Below are 19,122 nucleotides of genomic sequence, written 5' to 3'. Positions count from 1 at the left end.
AACGACTGTAACAAATAAAAATACGTCATCAAAGCAAAAAGTCTGCATTGAAACTGGACATCTTTTCCCTTCTCTTGCTGATCTACTTGAAAAATAATGTCCTAAGCCTGACCCAAGCCGGGTTTTGTACAATGTTCAGATTCCTCTCAAACACAGTCTGGTCTTAGGAACTCTAAGTATGATTCATCTCACCTGACCCCAGATGTCTGAAATAGAGTCACCTGCATGTGATCTGGTTGTCTGGAACTCCTTGAAATATCAGCACAAGAAAATAGCACTTCTAGGGGAGAGTTGTTTGAACTGTTTTGGCTGTGTCCCTCAGGAGGAATTAAATCACAGGTCTGCATATGCCTGTTTCTCTCCATGACTAGACACATCTAGATATGGGAACAGGGAGAAGCTACCTGGCAGACGCCTAAGCTCAGGGGAGATGAATGCACTCGTTTTTTATCAAATTCAGTGTGGGGAAAAAGGCAGTAACCAGTTTTCTGCCAGAAAACCAAAGGACAATTTAGAAGGGGAAGAGGCAGAGCCCTTTCTTTATATCACTATTGATTATCATTTAGATATTTCCCCACCTTCCTGGCTGATCTCTCTTTGGGCTTCATGAATGCAACTGGTCTACATATGATACAGCATGCAGTCAGGGGTGCTCCCACAACTCACAGTGGCCATAGTTCTGACAGCTAAAGGTAAAACACTTCTAACAGTAAGAGTACATCATTTCCTGGTAGCTCTCCCTGATGTTCCCAGCCAGCTGAATGTAAGCATGACGACTGCAATTCAGCACTGCAGAGCCTTCCGCAATTTTTACAGCACTGGCTAATTCCTAATGCAGGCCCTTTGGAGAGCTTGCTGGCATGATTCACTTTGCCATGCTTACTTGCCAAACTGCAAGTCCATTCTAAACTTGTATTTGAGCTAACTCTGTAGCCACCTCCCCATGTAGCGTTAACCCTAAGTAGTCTGAGGGCCTCCAAGTAGCTACCTCTGCTTGAACAAGGAAGAAGTCTCTTATGGACTCCAACAGGTTGGAGCTTCCCTGCCCTTGCAGTGATGAGTGTTGAAAGGACTTGAAGGACAGGAACCTAGCAAAAACTGATACTGCCTTTTAGCTGATGATCATTGTTTTTAAAGCCCCTCAGAGCATTGGTGAACCCTCAGAGGTTTTTTGTAACTGCTAGAAAAAGTTACAATATTTATGTTCTAAGGAGAAAATGTTATAAAACCCAACAACAATAAAAATGCTAGTGCAGCCCTTCGCCCTTTATTTGTATTTTTTCCACATGGAATGAAAGCATGCATGTTTTTCCAAATGGCTGGACTTACACTGGTAGCAAATTGAGGGTTTGCCCTCAGTGTAACAGCTCCATAAACACTACAATCTATCACTGAATGACCAGACAGACTCCATTTGTACCATGTCTCTGTTGTAAGACACTTAGAGCATAAATTCTACTATGAGTGGGATCTGAACATTGTACAGTGCAAACCTGTACTAGATCAAGCCAGGGACATTGCAGACAGTGTAGTGAATCCACTCACGTAAACCCTTCTAACTAGCCAATGTCTGGTGGCCTCTGACAGAGCCACCAGGGTCCTTCCCCACTGGAGACGGTAGGTATCCCCAGTGCCACCCTCTCCCCGTCTCTACCAGGTGTGTGCAGTCTCCACCACCCCACTCTCCAACTTGCAGCCCTCAACTCTCAGCTCAATCTGGCAAAGGTGGATCTTCAAAGTGGTGCGTGGGAAGCAACGGAAATAAATCGCTTGACCACCACTACCGGTCACTGTATCTCCCCATGCACCACTTCAAAAATGAACCTTGCTATCTCTAGTGTCACTTGCGAAGTCCCCTTGCGAGGGGTAAGGGGGACAGGTAAAATGACAGGAATGGGAATGAACTGTCATCTTCAGTCCAGAGAAGTCAACAGCAGGGGGAGGTTTAGCAAAGGTTCACGGGGTTGCCGCTCAGCTACTCACCAGATTGACACACACATTGATCAGAGACCTAAGGTGAGGCAGGAAGGATATGATTGGCTGCCTCTGAAGTGTCAAACAAACCCCTTCAATCAAATTGCTGGCAGGCTCCCACTCAACCTGGCGCCTGCAATACAACAGTAGGTGCTGTTAGCCGCGGGCCTCCTGCCCCCCACCAGACGCTCGCAAACATGGCGACCAACATGAAGTGACGCCCAGAGGAAACACTTCAGACAGCAACGACGTCCAAGATGAGCACAAAGTGCGCAACAGAGAAAAGGTTTTACCCACGCAGCTCAGGAAAGCACAGAGCCACAGAGCACACTGGGCGTTTGAGTGAGACAAGAAACATAGCAGAGGGGTCTGCGCTAGCAACACAAACCCCCCTCACAACAGCAGTGGTGGATGAGCTGTGTTTCAGTCTGTGATGCTTCCCTCTGACAGATGGTGAACAAAAGGGAGCCACCAGACAGCTGTCTCAGGTGTGCCTGTGTGGGGAAAAGGTCTGTTGTGCCACACTCCCAACTAAGAGTGACTCCTCCATCTCTTGTGGCTTGTGGATGTTCTCACTTGAAGGGAACAAACCCCATCAGCTGTGAGCACCCTCTGTAAGCTACTTTGCAGTCTAGTCTGCTCTGCCAGAGTGACTCCCAGACACAGTCTGCCTTAAACGTAAACTGGCCCAGCAGTACAATCTTTACCTGCCTCACCCTACGCAGGAGGGCTGATTCATTCCCTACCAACACCAAAGTCCTTCATTCCAGATCCTTTCTTCCCTGACACTTCGCTTTTTTCACCAAAACAGCTTTTAGGGCTTGTGACAGATGCTGCATGGAGTCCCTCCTAATCATAAGCAGACACAGCATAGGTGGTTCACACCCTTCATCTCAGGGCCTGCCTCTCTGGAGTAAGTAGAGTTCTCAAGTGAACATCTGACTGTGCACTTATTGGGACAGAAAGACGAGGCTTGCATAACTTGTTAGCTCAAGAGTAAACAATATCCTAGCCAAGCTCCTCAGTGGACTTCTTAGAGACACAGGGGGGATCAAGTGTTCACTATGTAAGTTCTTGTGCAGACCAACATACATCTCATCTTTCAGCATGCACTGTTCCTAAATCTCCAGAATAGTAGTTTGTTCTTGTACTTGTTCTTACACGTACGCTACTCCAATCAGACACTGGTTTTGGAGTGGGGTGCTCACAGGAGGCAGCGTATAAGATTCTGATGTGAGTACCCCAATGGATGGCTCCTGGGGTCTGGCACCGAGTCCCATCTCTAAGAGACTTCTTGGCCCAATGATGCGTAAATGTAGTTGCTGCATTTGGTCCAGTGGCTTTGCTGTCTCTGTCCCTTTGTGTATGGAAGAGCAATTTCAGCCAGGCATAGGTACAGGGACAGACAGAGAGAATATGAAGGGAATTTTAATTGATGAGCATTCATTCAGCTTACACAAAGAGGAAAGACCTTCAGGAACAGAAAGACCACTAAGCTGCCTTTGAGGCAGAAGAAAGTATGAGTGAGAAAAGAAAGAATAAGTGAGAAGCAGGCAAGACAGGGCAAAGAATCAAACCAACAGGAAGGAGAAGCATCAAAATTTCTGCCTCTAAATTCCCTAAAAGGGCAGAAGTTTCTTAAAGCAAATTGTTAGCCAAAGGAAAGTGATAGATAGTGATGCCAGAAGGAAGAGTTCACCTCCCTATTATTTGCTCCATCTTAGTTGGGTACATATGATTCCTGCTGGGACCTAAAGTTTTGTGTCTGAGTCCTAAATTCTGATGTTCTCTAACATCATTTGGCTTCTCAGCTGAGACTGCCAACAGAGTGACTAATTCAAGCAGTTGAGGACATATGCCCATGAGGGTGACTGAGACCAATGACTCTTTTTACTCAGATCACTGGAAAATCCACAGGGCTGAGATGTTATGCTACCCAGACTGGATTTGTATCACTGCTTCCGAGGTAGGAATGCTGCATATTGAATAATTCTTGAAGTTGACAAAGCCTGTACTATAATGCTACTATGTGATGCACCAGGCTTTCACTAGTCACTGACTAGATGCAATCACTGCAGTTCTCTTCCCTTTACTAAGGAGCATTCAGAAGCTACTGCATAGCTCCATACCATTTTTATCTTTACAGAGAACAAAACAGTATTTTCATGAGAAGGCAAGAAATACTCTTACTACAGTTTAACTTTCCATTAAAAAATAAAATTAATCTCCTCAACTCACAGCTAAAATAATAAAGAGGGTAGTGAGATGGTACAAATCTGAAGACTTATTTTGGAGAAAGCAAAATGAGATTTCTGAAAGTTCTCTCTGTAGTTCTTAATAACCATGTATTTCTTCTCTTGCTACCAGAAGACACAACAAGAATGTCACCATAAATGCACACTTACAGAGATAAAAACATCTGTTCATTTTCTGATATGTTGTAAAGGTTCACTGCAACATGACAGTTTAGTTAGATGACATACCGACACTTCAAGGCTTGCAACATCAGAAATGGACCCCAGAGGGTTTCCATTATACCTGCTCACCTCAGAGTAGGCATCTTGTGAATTTTATTGAACATACGATCCAATCTCTTTAAGATGAGGATAAGGGCAGGTCTCACCGCCTCAGCTGTCCAGTCAGTGATGGGCAGCATCTCCATGATGTAGCGCCGGAGACCTCGGCTTTCCATCGTCTGCGTGTCATAAGGTGCCAGTTTCAGCAGGGAATGTGCGATTTCTGCCAATCTAAAACCAGGGTTTGTTAAGAGGAAAATCAAATACAACTTGCATTTCTCCACACATGCCAATGAACTAACAGATAAATCTTCAGTAGCCTAGTAAAAAGATGCAAAAGTCAAATGTGCTGCTATTTAAGCTCTTAGACTTGATACCACAGTTCCTGGTCTCTTAAGATTCTTTTGCTGGAATCACTGTTTATATTTATGTACACGTGAATGGTCTAAAGAAGATTTTTACATTGATATTAAATGCACCAAATGAACATCAGGAATCACAGATTTGTGTAGCTAAAAACAAAGTACCTGAGCTGTTAGTAAGATTACAACATGGCAAATGCCTGTGAAATACAGCCCTGACATCACCTGCACGTCAATTAATGAGTGATCTAGTTTGGGTTTGTGCTTGTTTTTCAGCGTCACCACTTTAAGAGGTCTCACTGTGCAATTTTCAGGTGTTAAATTTTAAAAATAATGTGCCATTACACAACATGTACTTTGTATGATTACTCCCTGCAGCTTTGATTTGTTTCTCCTAACACCTCTACAGATTGTGTTGCTATTGCTTCTTCTAACCCTCTCAGATGGCCTCAGCGATGGCATTTTCTGTATTGACTGTGAAATACCATGGCAACATTTAACTTACACTTGGAGCCTGACAAAGACTACTGAAATACTTGAATATTTGCAGTAGACAAAGTAATAAAGCTACATCTACTAATAAAAGGGATAGAAACCTGTACACTCCCAGAAACATCAATAGACTTTGTAGTGGGCGATTGCAGTACAATCCTAATCGTGTTGGGGGGGGCTTCTTCTGAAATGCCTTCAACTAATGGAACATATTTCTATTCTGTTTAAAATCTGCCTAGCAATATCAAGGGCAACGAGTTCCTCAGATTAACCAAAAGTGCTATAAAAGTGTTTCTTTATCCAGTATTTCTTTATTATTACTTTTTACAACTACTTTGTCCTACTATGGAGTAGGTGTGTTTTCTTAAACACTGTGAAATTTAAATTATCATATAATTATGCTTCTTTTTGGCAATACAATATCAGTGGCACATAATGGTATATGAAAACTTTCTTATGCATTATAAAGTGCAAGATCGATCTCATCCAACTTGAGACATCAATCTCAATTAATCTTCTAGCTCCATTCATGCAGAAATAAGCAACCAGGGAAATTCTTATCTTCCTGAAATACTGGGATAAACAGCTCATTGAATGCGCATCTCCCTTTTCACTGGGTCCAAAAAGATCTTTATGACTTTTGCAGACTAAACATTTAACTTTTAAATGGCTAAAATTGGGTGAGATGAATCCTGTCTGAAGTGACTAGCATATTCTCTTATTTTCTGAAGTCTCTGAAATGGCATCTGTCAAGCCTCCCAAGACCATGGCTGTCACATCACGTTCTGGTAAATCTTCTCTCTACTTAGAACAAAGTTTTTTTTCCTACAGTGGTTAAATCCTGTCAGTCATTTCCCTCATACTTATGAAATGAATTTAAGTAAGAATCATTTTTATTTAGGGCTAACTATGATAAAGCAGGTCAGGTTCCAACCCCAAGAAAGTGGTTATTTCTAGCACTTTTCAGGAGAAATCCAAGAGAATCAGAGCACAACTCATCATCTTGCGCAAATCAATCCCTCAGTTTTACTGCTGTAACCTTTGACCATGAAAGACCTTCTCTCTTGAAAAGAATGCAGTATTTGCCAGCTACTACTGTGTACTGAGGCTCTGCTTCACAGAAATCTCACAAGAAAGTATCTTTCCAGAAAATATATCAGTAACACCTTCTGTACACGTGGATTTAAGTTTGTGAAACTCATCTTTTAAAAAAACATGTAGAAATGAAGTTCCCCCATTACTGTTAAACTGCAAATAACTTCTGGGTAGTACACTAGAGCATTCTGATGTTACATACAAATTTAAGACTAGGATAGTAAAAAGAAGCAAGCCCCCTACTTTACCACATTAAATAAAAAGTTCATTCATCAGACACATGTTCCTCACTCCCATTGAAATCATGAAAAAAATCCCAACAGGTCTAACCAAGGACATAGTCTTTCCTGAGACTCTCACCTTTGTTTCTAACATAAGATTAAAGTTCTTATCTCGGGCTTCTATTGCTAAAAGTCATGGAGTTTGTAATGCAGCTAAACAGATGTATTGATTTCTGAGGCTTGTGTCCCTTGCAAAAATGTAAAGGTGGCACTACAAAAGCAACCATGTCCATCGGGTTTTCAGGTTTTTTGCAGCCAAGTGCTACATAAGAATGACATGCATCTGTGGAAACAGATATCTCTTGTTTAAAATTACCCTCTAAATTATTAAACATTTGCCAGAGGATGGGAACAGCAACATTCAATTAGTATGCAAACACACAAACAAAACAAAAAACACCTCCCAACTCCCAAAGAAATTTGGGGCATTTGTTAAACAAGACCTAAATTAATGTCAAACACAATTCTGTATTCTATAGAGACAGCCTGAATCCAAAGATCTCTAATAGTGACAGAATCTGCCAGCTAAGGGGCTTTGCCATTTTTTTCAGAGCATGCATGTAAAAGGTAGAAGAGCTTTTAGAGGGTTTTCCTTGGTCCAGGGGCAGGAACAGAGCTGGCTCAGTGCATTGCTAGGATCTGTCACCCTTCATCTCCCTTTACAGGGTATTCCTGAGGAAAAAACTATAGCTCTCAGAGAGGAATAATTCACAGCCAGAATGGCCTCTTGGGGTTCAGGAAGCAACATAAATTACTGTTAAGGTGGTTCTGATTCACTTTTGAGGCCAGTCCCAAACAGCTTAAGATATCTTTGCTATCTTTCCTATTTATGTTAATACTCTACTGAGCACTGTTTAGCTTAGGCCATAAAAAAAATGCCTCTTGGTATTTAGCTATTCTGTATTCAAAGAATGATCTTGAAGTATTTCTCTGTTTCATAAAAGAATTCAGATAGCTGTCTCCCTGTGACCCCTTTGCCAAGCGACACACTAGGACTGCCTCATATTAATCCCAGTTTTCCATCTGACAAGTGTCAGTCAGAACAGTGCTAACTATGGCTCACTCAGAGAGCATCTGTGCTGTTTTCATTGAGACACAACTTACCATGAAACAATTCTAATGAGTTTGTGTTTCCTGAGGGAATACTATGCAAGAAAGGGGTTTCCCCTGAAAATGAATGAAAAACTGACAACAGAATCAGGTCCATTACCTCTTGTCCCAGTTTTTGTTGTCTTTTACATCTGGACAAACTTCTCAGTAGCAACTTATGCTACTTTGTGTTTACCATGAACAGCAAACACAGAGAAGAGAATCACATCCAAAGTGCTTAGAAGGCCCTACTCCCAACTTCTTCTAGGTCAGCACCACGTGAAATGGTTTGCTGTGAGCATCCAGCCAGCAAGCTGGGCTCAGTACTGCACCTTAATAAAAGACTTGAGCACCTGCTGCATCACATGCTGAGGTGGTGGTCCTGTAAATGCCTTCTGCCCTATCCTCCCCTGTATTTCAGGCATTTATGCAATACAGTGCAGTGGTTGATCTGCCTTTCTTGCTTGTTAGCAGGTGGTTCTGATGCACAGTGTCACAGGAGAGGATAAAGGTCGTATTCAGCCAGCTAGGCAGCTTCCCCACCTCTTGCCCTGCAGAGGCAGCCTTATCTGCTCTGCTCCTCACTGCAACTTATTCTGATATATCAGATGGGCTTCTGCAGACCTATTTCATCCACTGGAGATGGGGATCTGAATGAGACCACAGGAGAGCATATGAAACCTTCTTTATACACAAGCAGCATCAGGTACAATCTAAGGAACATCCAAAACAAGCTCTGCATGTTTCAGACAGCAACATGCAACTACACTACCAAAAAGTGATTGTCTGCTATTATGAAAAATTAAGAGCTAAAATAAAGGAATCCCCCTGCAATGAACTAGTAAAAGCAGAACGCCTGTGGAATACCTCATGTGGGACTTCACATCGAGCAGCTCCAGAGAAGTCACTCGGGGCTCACCAGCCAGATTCTGCAAAATCTTCAGCCTTGGACCACAGTGCTTGTAAAACTCTGTGCAGATATTCAGCAATGACTCCCGCGGTCTCCTGAACTCCTCTCTGGCAATTCGTTCATCCAGCTCCTCTCGGGGAAGACCCTGGCCCTCCTCCAGTAAGTGAAGGTTCTCCCTGGAGGATATAAAGTGAGAAAAAGTAGGAAGTGTTATATGCAGTGGAACTCTTCAACTTGTTTTTGCAATGGATGCTTTCTGCTGCAATTGAAAAGAAAGATAGTTCCATCCGCAATTAAAAAAAAAGGGGGGGAAATTATGATCTGCAAAGTCTTGTTAAAAATGTAAATAATTTCCATATAAACTATCCTTTGCTACCCTCCCCTGAAAAAAGGCTGCCAGTCACAGCAACAGTGGGTGGGACCCAGTGAAGCTGGAAACTGCTGGGGAACAGTTCATCACATGTCAGGAAAGACTGGGCGAAGATTTCACTGTACCTGATAAAGTGTAGTTTGGCTCCCTGTTCTGGGTACCTGGAAAAAGAGAAACAGTGTGGTTTTAAACAGCAACTTAGTAGTGCCTAAACTATGCCTTTCTGACAGAAGGTGACACTTAGCCCAGAAATATACTCGTCACCGGCAGTATGGTGTCTTGTGTGACTGGAACAGTGGCTACACATAGTTAAGTGACCACATTGAATAGCCTTTACCTCCCAGCTGGCAGCAAACAGCAGATTCCTATAGTTACTGCCCTTATGATGAAAGGAAAAATTCAGGCTTAAAAACCATAGCCCTCTTTCAAGCAATTTCTCTTACTGATTTTCACCCCAGTGCTTGGTCTGTTTCATGAAGCCAGAGCTCACCTAGTGGAAAGAATACCTCAGTGGGTTTTTTTTGTTTTATTGTCATTTTCTTGTCACTTCTTGTTGAGAAAGCATTAACAAACCCTGCACCACTTGGCTAACAGGTCCAAGGCTGGAACAGTGATCATTCTACCATCACAAGACTCCTGCTGTTGCTAGCAGATGTCTGTTGCAATGATAAGACAACAGAAGAAACAAGGGCAGGAAACCTGGAGCAGTACAAAAATATTTTGGATCAGAGACCGAACATTTGATAATCAGAAAGATCTGGAAACATAAACCAAGGTGTCTGAGTCACACAGCATCAGGAGTCTCTACATTGCCTGTCAGCAGATACATATTAACTGCTCTCCAAAATCAGCAGACAAATAATAAAGCACTACTTTCCATTACACCTTATTTTCCTTAGACTGGGCAATCTTGCAATGGAAATAAATGGCAAATATCCACTTCAGACTTGATCATGAAGGGGTTTATCTGCTTCTCAGATCCGGCATTGAAAGTCAAAGCTGTGTTTCACCCATGCCTGAATCGGTCTTAAAGAATAACTGACTGATTCCAAGAGTTACCAGCCAAGATGTGTACACTACACATCTATAAATTGACATAATAGCCCTTTGATCATCCATGCAGAGAGTGATTTCTATCTCACTTGAATACAAAAAAAGACAGGGAATAACTTGGAAAGCGTATCTTGCCAGAAGGGTGTTCCTGATTTAAAGTCCTGTACAGCCCATGGTATTATACTAGACTATTGGCTGGGCACAGACTTCCTATCAGCTGTTACAGACAAAAGAGAAATCCAGAGGAAATACTCTGCTCTGGAAGAACAGCTACTCCACCTTTTGCTAGGGAAGAATTCCCTTCAAGGTCAGCACAAACATTCAGATTTTAAGCACAGTAAGGCATAGCCTGGCCAGGAGAAGGCAGGGCTGCCCAGAAGAGTAATCAGTACTGCAAAGAAAACCTTCATATTCCCAAATGCTTGCAGGTGGATTTTGTAACAAGATTTCTGTCGTGGTTTAACCCCAGCCAGCAACTAAGCACCACGCAGCCGCTCACTCACTCCCCCCCCATCCAGTGGGATGGGGGAGAAAATCAGGAAAAGAAGTAAAACTCCTGGGTTGAGATAAGAACAGTTTAATAGAACAGAAAAGAAGAAACTAATAATGATAATGATAACACTAATAAAATGACAACAGCAGTAATAAAAGGATTGGAATGTACAAATGATGCGCAGGGCAATTGCTCACCACCCGCCGACCGACACCCACCCAGTCCCCGAGCGGCGAATCCCTGCCCCCCCCCTTCCCAGTTCCTAAACTAGATGTGACGTCCCATGGTATGGAATACACTGTTGGCCAGTTTGGGTCAGGTGCCCTGGCTGGGCATGAGAAGCTGAAAAATCCTTGACTCTAGTCTAAACACTACTGAGCAACAACTGAAAACATCAGTGTTATCAACATTCTTCACACACTGAACTCAAAACATAGCACTGTACCAGCTACTAGGAAGACAGCTAACTACATCCCAGCTGAAACCAGGACAATTTCTTAAAACCTTGCTCTGTGACTGAGTAAATTGTCCAGTGGCCTTGTCTAATTTGCAGCAACCTTACTGGAATGGCCAATATGGCCAAGGAGCAGTATTACAGTCTGCTGGTGCCATTTCCTTCCTTATTTCCTTCTTCCGTGTGAAGTTATTTTTGTGTTTTTGTTTTTTTTTTTAAGAACAACAAAAATATTCCCAGTCATTCTTCCCTTTCGCTCAAATTCTCCTCCACCCACTCCTCTGCTATCTGTAACTGCAAAAAAACCCCAGACCAATGTGGAGGTAAAGATGATAGAAAGAGACCATAGGAAGAGTAAAAGTAAAAGGAAATGGGAAAGGAAAGAAAAGAAAATTAAAGGAGGTGCCAGTCTCTCTGAGTCTCAACCAACATGCATTTTGAGCTTTTACTGCTGTTCAGTCTCTCAGAATAAGGCCAGAAGGATCCGACCCTTCTGCTATCCAAGCGTGTTCTGCCCAGTGGTCGTTTTGACAGTGGACTCAGAAGCAAAGCAGAGAACTGAGGGACATAGTTGCTTTGTCAGTATACTTCTAGAGAGCGAAAAGGGAAACAAAGAAAAAGACATTTAGGATGGGTGTCATCCATTTTGATATCCTGGTCTTCTATTTAGTCACATGGTTTTAAACTAGAAATTCTAGTCTTGGGGATTTTGGTTACTGTCAGAAATGCAGTCCTGGGCTATGTGCTCTTTTTATCTGACTGTTTTCTCTCACAGTACCTAGAGCAATTCCTCAGACAGCTGAGGAAGTGCTCCAAGCACTCTGAGCAATGAGATGTTACCTTACCCAAAAACAAAAAAAAAGCTGTTTAGAAAAATGAGAAAGAAAGAAAAGACCACTGACTTACCTGGTGTTCACACCTGCTGACATGGTGTGGTTTGCTGTTGTGGTCCCTTTATGGCCTTGGTCACATCGACTCATCTGTGGGGCTGTCATAGGCCTGACAAAGGGAAGGTGAAGAGCACACTAAAGACTAAATCTAACAAGTGCACTGAAATTCTGCTTCTGAGCTGGTGAAATTCGGCACTAATTTACCATGTCTAAAACTCAACCATTACTCAAGCTAAGCTGCGTATCGTGACCTCCTGTGCATTCCCTCTCCCCACGCTGATAACCAAATGCAGGCTCAGACCTTTGAACCATGTGGGTTACCTGGTGAGAACTTCTACACTGTACAAGAGGGCCTGCAAAGAGGTGGCAAGGGCAGCCATAGCAGCAATCTCCTCACGAGCTGCTGTCACAGTCTCCACTTGAGAGGTCTGTCGTTTCAGTTTCTGCAGGTAACAGGGAACCAGCGCTTCCAAGACCATCAGCATCTGGAGGCTGGAAAAATAACCAATACTTGGTCTGTTTTATTTTGTCAATCCTGAAACTCACAGCAGGCAGAGGCTTAAGTTTCTATCTGAAGACCCCTGGATCTCTCACTAGCCTTGTGATTTCATTACTTCTCACTAGATAAGCAGTCCTGGGCCAAAGCAACTCTTGGATCAGAGACTTCAGGGGGAAATTAGCTAATGCATAAAACAATAATAATAAACCCAACCTGAACTTCTGGGTATCTTCTGAATATGTCATCCATTTGCAGATATTAATTTTCCCTTCCAAAGACTCTTTTCTTCCCTGGTTCCCTCTTGGAAACTAAACTTTTTGCTTTATCAGTTTACCTCAACTCTTGTCTTTCTGCCCTTTCCAGCTGCCTCCTTTCCCTCTCTATTGCTTCTTGCCAGCAGAAACCTGCAGGACACAGTGCGATCCCCACTTGGAAATACAGCTTACATGTTGCTGCTCATCCAGTTTAGTGCTGCAGCTGGTGGCTGGCAGGATTTGGAGCTGGTGCCCTAGGAAAGGTATCAACGGGCAGAGGTTTGGCCTCACAGAGGAGCCCTGTGCTTGCAATGCATTTCTATATCCTCTGCCTCCATTTGTCAGCCTTGCTTTTGCATGCTATATGCAGCTTTTATGCCTTTTCTGAGTCTGCACAAACCAAGAAAACAGATTAGCACCTTCTGAATGATTCAGGAGCATAGGCCGCCACTGTCACACACAGTTTGATGGCTTCACTGATCGAAAAGGTCAAGTCTTCATTCCCATAGCAGAAGTCTGAGGGAGTAAAGCAATATGAGAAAACTATCACACAGACATACTGAATACTGAATGTGAAAGGAGCTAGCACACTGCTTCCTTTTTCCCCCTCTTTAGTTCCTTGCTTCTCATGTTAACAATCCCCAATAGGCTCTTGATTTTTGACAAAAATCTGTCTATATAAAGGAAATATATGCTGCACTCCCATTTGCACCCTGCTGTCCAAGAACTCAGTAGGTGAGAAACAGTTCTCAATAGGTCGACTCATTGCTGAGCATAAGGCCTATTGCTGCTAATGGAGTCCCATTTCAAACATCACCCATCACAAGCAAATCTCACACATGACAAGGACACATGTCAACTTAATCACAATTTTTATGCTCCCTCTGCTTTTTCCTAGATGTTTGCACAGCACTAAAAATGATGCTGATACACCACTGATGGCAGAATACAGTTTTACTTCTAAAAAATCAAGCCCCTTCTATACTGGTAGCCACATGGGCGCCAGCACAAAAGTGAGTCTGGTTTGCTAGTGATTTGAGAAAAAGTTTTCAAAAGCATTTTAAGTCCCATACTACAAATATTACTTTGGGGATCATTAGTGCAAGGCACCAAGAAACTGAAGTATCCAAAGAATAATACTTGTAATACAACTATAGTCCCATTTTCAGAAGTGACTTTGGTATACAGGAGCCCAAGTCAAAGTTAAGGTCCTAAAGCATGTAAATCACTTTGAATAATGGAACTTGGAAGTCAGATGTTTTAGGTAATTCTGATCTTCATATGGAAAATACCAGGCACACAACATACCATCCACAGTCCCATCATCAACACACACTTGCGAATTTTCAGAGATGCCTTTGAGTAACCCTCCACAGAACCCCCCCAAATTTTATATAAATGTTTACTACAATCCACAAAGAGGAAGAAGTACCTTCCGTTTCTGTACCATTTTATATTATAACTTGTGATATAATTGTGCAGCATCATAAAATCCCAGTATATAACAAAGCTTTAACTCTAAGGCTAGACAGGCTTCATGTTCATCAAAATAAGTATTATTTTAAAATGTGCAAATTTAGAAAATAAGTTGAAGATCCTTATAAAAATCAGCAAAAATTACTTCCCTGCAAATCACAAAGCAGCCAAATTCATAAATGCTGCATTGCATGGATAACTATCAAGAGACACAGTGTCCTGGATATATCATACAGCCATATATATTCTGCTTTGTGATAAATCAGCCCCCCCCAGGACTCAGCACTGTTGAATGTCTGAATGGCATCCATCATTTACTAGTCATAGTCTGCCCACGGAAGAGGATGCTTTTGTCTCCTGCCCACACGGAGCAGAGGAGAGGATTACACTGATCTTGTCAGCATGATACACTTTATTAGGCATCTTTATTCTCCACCCACACATGATAAAATTCAAAATGCCAGGGGCTAGTCTCAGACTAGCAGGCTCAGTGCAGAAAAAGTAGCTTTGGAAAAAAATAAATTAATAATTCCCCTCCTGCAGAAAATATTAAAAGGATGGTGGTGATAAAGCCAACCTTAAAAGCCTCATGAGGCAGAAGAAACAGATATGACTGCATTTGGGAAGAAGAAAAGGGTCCTGAACAAATCATGCTGCATCAAATGCATGTTGAATCAATAAAAAACAAACCAGAATTGCTGACTAAAGGGTGCTTTTCTGTTACCTAATGACTTGAGAGGCTTTTCTGCTTTCACCAGCTCTAAGATGTCCAAAATGTCTGGAGTATCTCCCTCTAAAGACTGCAGCAGGTCAAACAGGCACTGAGCTGATACTCCTTTGCTGGTTCCATTGTTTGTAGTATCCTGTTTCAACAACAGACATTCGTGGTTGATTTTCTGAGGGCCTGTGTTCAGCCCAAGAATCTTTATCTGAAGGCGTGGGCAACGTTTGTTGGGGTTTTTTTTGACAAAGGGCCCACATGTAGTTCAAGAACTTACTGCTATTGAACAATAAGCCTTGCCTGGCTCAACAGATTGATGCTACAGTGGAAGCATGATCTGAAAACTGCACACAGCTTTACTTCCCAGAAACAGCAGATCTTTGCTGCCCTGTGAAGGAGAAAGATGTGTGTGCTTACAGTGTATATGCAGTTAGATTTGGCAGTCCCACTTCAAATCAAAATTCCATTAACTTGCTTTAACTCACTAAAATGTTAAAAAGTAATTAGTGAGTATTTCAAAACATGGATAATCCAGTCTTATAGTTCACATGTACTAAAACTTGGCATTAAGCTTTTAGTTCCTATTGCTGGATTCTAGGACAGGACTTGCATTTAAAGAGTTGTCCTTTTATAACCTATTTATATACAGAAATTTAAAGTGAGACCACATTTACTAGCCTGGATACCCGTGGCCTGTTATCTCAGCATCCTGCTCAATCAGCTGATGAACAGAAGCATGCAGAAATAAGTTCAAGAAATGCTTCTGTGCAACACCAAGTGCAGTAAGCACATGTTCAGCAAGAACTGTGCTGCTGCTGCTCCAGCTGTTTTTTCTTCGTGATCTCTAATGGGGGGGGTGGCTGTGTCCACAGGCTTCCCCATGCTGAGACTAGTGAACCGCTTTTACTCACAGGAAACTCCAGGAGAGGGGCCACACTTGCAAACAGCTGCAGAATAAAGGGCTTGCGATGCAGAACGTAGAACTGGCGGCACGCAAACTCAATTGCTTGGCGTAACTGTGGGTTGCTTTCATAGTCAGCATATACCTGAGCAAATGAAAAAGGACATGGAGGTACTACTCCAGTGGAAGGGCTCTTCATCTCCTGAGCCCAGACTGAATCAACTACAGCCTTGTCATTCCTGGTATGTTTGCCTAACATGTTTTTAAAGATGGAGACTTGACCGCCCTCCCTGGCAATGTATTTCAGGGACAAACCATCCTTAGAAAAAAGGTTTGTTTGTCGTGCTTGAACCTTTTTTGTCACAGCTTTAGTCCATTATTTTTTTGTCCTATGTATCAGAGGTAGATTCCTTCCCTCTCCTTCCTAGAAGCACTTTACTTTTTTGAAGTCAGTTAGTGCTTTGCTCCTCAACCTTCACCTTTTTCAGTTAATCAAATCCCAGCTCTTTCAGTCCTTTCTCACATGACATGTTTTCTAGACATACATCCCTGTTCCAGTCTGCAGTCTCTTCAGTTAACTGATGCTTTTTGTGGAGTGCCGACAGCTGGACAGAGCCAGCACTTCAAGTCAGAGTGCCACTTATTGGAGCAGCAGTTATTCCATGTTTCTTTCACAAGATACAAATCTGTGTAATCACCCCAGAATAGCATTTGAGATATTTTCTTTTTTATCCTTCAACAGAAGGGCACTGTTGATTCATGTTTAGCTTCAGAACTGTAACAACTCCAATATTCTGTCCTGCAGAAATGCTACTGAATCAGCTACTTTCCCTTCCATATTTATGTGGCTGATTATTCATAAGTAAGGACCTATGCTTATCTAACCTGATCAACATAATGCATTTGTTTTTCCTTTTTTCAGACTGCATCTCCAGTTTGTCAAGATAATTTGAACTCCTAGCCTGTCCTCCAACACATGGACAGTTTCACCCACTTTTAATATATTTTAAGGTTTTTAGAGTGGCATTTCCTTCAGGGCTGGCCAGTGAACCATACAGCCAATGTGTTGCCAAAGATGTTTCTCAGTTATGTAAACAGTAAAAATTGCTAGAAACAACTTCACTGTGCTTCCTTCTTCTGTCCGTTTCAATTGCCTGTCTGCACTTCTCTGCTGGTAGGAGTCTGTGGGAGGTTTGGGGTGGGCGTAGGCAGGATTTTTTTGCTATTTGCTGGCAACAGGTAATGCTGAGATTTTATGTTAGTGCAAAATTCATATTACAGCACAGGGCTCTTGCAGGTTTCTAAAAAATTATTAGTGTGCGAGACCTCTGCAGAGATGTATTCACTTCTCAGTAGCCTAGTAGGCTAAAGAAATTAGTATACATTTAATACAACCAGAAGCCTCTAGCATGCTTACGAGGACAGCCAATCACCATGGCCTGTTACACTTGCAATACCTCATTTACTTGAGAAAAGGGAAATAATTAACTGTATATGCATTTACCAAGGAAAGCGGAAAAACCTGCAAAAAAAAGAGCCTGTGGGGGTACGTGCATGTATGCATCAGGAATTAAGCTATTAATGGCTGACTGAAGCACAGAAGTGGTAGAAAAATTTGTTTGTGATGACCACAAAAAAATCCAGCTGATCTTGGATGCCTGGAACAGAGAGATGTGAAGGTCTGCAAAAACAAACAAGCTCAGCAACACTTGAGCTTTCTTTTGGAATTGCTTTTTTGCCTCCCAACAGTGGTATTTTATTAATTCAGTGGTTGACAATAATTGGTAAGGGAGGGGGCATAGGAAAGAATTACAAAACTAATTTCTCTCAATATGAAAAGTGAAAATGAAGGGAGAGTCCTTCACAGGGTTGAATGGTTACTGCCAAGTATTGCAAATGAAGTTATTATTTGACTTCAAAATGTCTTGCTTCTAATGAATAAAGCCATACACTGCAGACCTGCACTCAATACACACTTACCTAACCATGTAAGGCATGATATTAGAGTTTCTAAAGAGTTTGTTTAGACAGCTAAATTAATCACTGGTCCTAATTATTGTGCTCTGTTAACTATATTAAAATGAACATACACAGGGATGTCACGGTCATTGCTTCTTTAAAAGAAACAATACTTTTTTTCTGTATTTGCATTATAATACTAAATCTCTAGATACAGTCTTCGAGCCCTTCAGAAATAATCTTTCTGTAAAAGAACTAGATTGTTGGGTTTTTTTTTATTTTCAGTAGCTGATTATTCTCAAATGTCAACAGGAAAAAAGGCACACTTGTACACCTCAAAGTGAAGAGAAATCCACCTCCACAACTTCCAATATTTGTTACCACTCACATGAAAAGACAACATACAGTTTTTCATAAAGAGTGTTTTCATAAATAGTGTTATTTTCTGTTGCTATTTAAATTGCAGATAATACAATCATCATACTTAAAGAAGTGAATATAATTTAGTTTCAATCAGCAAGTAGCAAATCCAGATATTTCAACTATTCAGCCTTCCCTGGAGGAAAAAACACTGAGGGAGACTCAAGGTCCCAAAATTTTCCAGAAATTTCACAGTTCTGTGTGGAAGTACATAGTGAGAGAAACAGACATTCATTTACTTAACATAAAGAAAAGAAAATGTAGTCATTTATTCTAGAAGAAAGGGAATATAGTCTCAGGAATGCTGATTTGGGTCATCCCACTGTGATCTGTTGTCTTCTTGGGGCCCCCAAAATCTGTGATCTCACCAGGACTCAGCAGTTTAAAGTTTCTCCATTAACAGTCAGTTCTATAACAAAGTGCTCACTCAGAAGTCTTCCCTCGTATAGTTCATGGAAATGACTCACCTGCAACATGCTGGGGAGGACCCACTGGTACCCACTGAGGGAGAAGAGGTGGTTAAAGTGCACAGCTGTGTTGATAACTGTGGCAGCGTACTGCCTCAACAAGGCACTGTCCTCAGGGTGCAGGATAAGGGCACCGTTGAAGACGTTCAAAAACAGCATGATCTCATCCCCCCAGGGGAACTCGCTGGGCATGCCAAGGAACATCTCCTCCAGCAGCTTAATCCACAAGCTTTTCTGAAGAGTGTCCAGACCAAAGAGCTCTTTCCCAGCTGTGGGGGAGAAGAGGCACCAGCAGTCAACTCTGTCCACCATAGCCAGCCTCACAACATTCCCAGAGGCCAAAGGCCTCTCCAGAGAACCATCCCACAACACTGATCACCATTCTGCCTTATTAAAATTATTTCACCTATCCTATACTTCTGAAGTGCCCACAGGGCTTGAGCAAA

At 42.1% G+C, this 19,122-nt stretch overlaps 1 protein-coding gene across 2 annotated transcripts in view; it reads right to left on the bottom strand.

Moving 5' to 3' along the window:
• Positions 1–19,122, bottom strand: part of UNC80 (unc-80 homolog (C. elegans)) — a 132,306-nt gene that overhangs the window by 20,780 nt on the left and 92,404 nt on the right. For both annotated transcript variants that reach the window (XM_010583247.1, XM_010583248.1), the window contains exons 43-52: positions 18,677–18,945; positions 15,841–15,975; positions 14,933–15,071; positions 13,152–13,248; positions 12,301–12,471; positions 11,996–12,088; positions 9,215–9,250; positions 8,677–8,895; positions 4,521–4,721; positions 1,984–2,107 (exon numbers count right to left, since the gene is read on the bottom strand). In XM_010583247.1, coding sequence (XP_010581549.1) covers positions 1,984–2,107; positions 4,521–4,721; positions 8,677–8,895; positions 9,215–9,250; positions 11,996–12,088; positions 12,301–12,471; positions 13,152–13,248; positions 14,933–15,071; positions 15,841–15,975; positions 18,677–18,945 — 1,484 coding nt within the window. The remainder of the gene's footprint in view (positions 1–1,983; positions 2,108–4,520; positions 4,722–8,676; positions 8,896–9,214; positions 9,251–11,995; positions 12,089–12,300; positions 12,472–13,151; positions 13,249–14,932; positions 15,072–15,840; positions 15,976–18,676; positions 18,946–19,122) is intronic.

The sequence above is a fragment of the Haliaeetus leucocephalus genome, unplaced genomic scaffold (genome assembly GCF_000737465.1).
Source record: "Haliaeetus leucocephalus isolate CR32 unplaced genomic scaffold, Haliaeetus_leucocephalus-4.0 Scaffold880, whole genome shotgun sequence".
Classification (NCBI taxonomy): domain Eukaryota; kingdom Metazoa; phylum Chordata; class Aves; order Accipitriformes; family Accipitridae; genus Haliaeetus; species Haliaeetus leucocephalus.
Note: the sequence above shows the minus strand (reverse complement) of the source record. Positions and strands in the feature narration are given on the sequence as shown.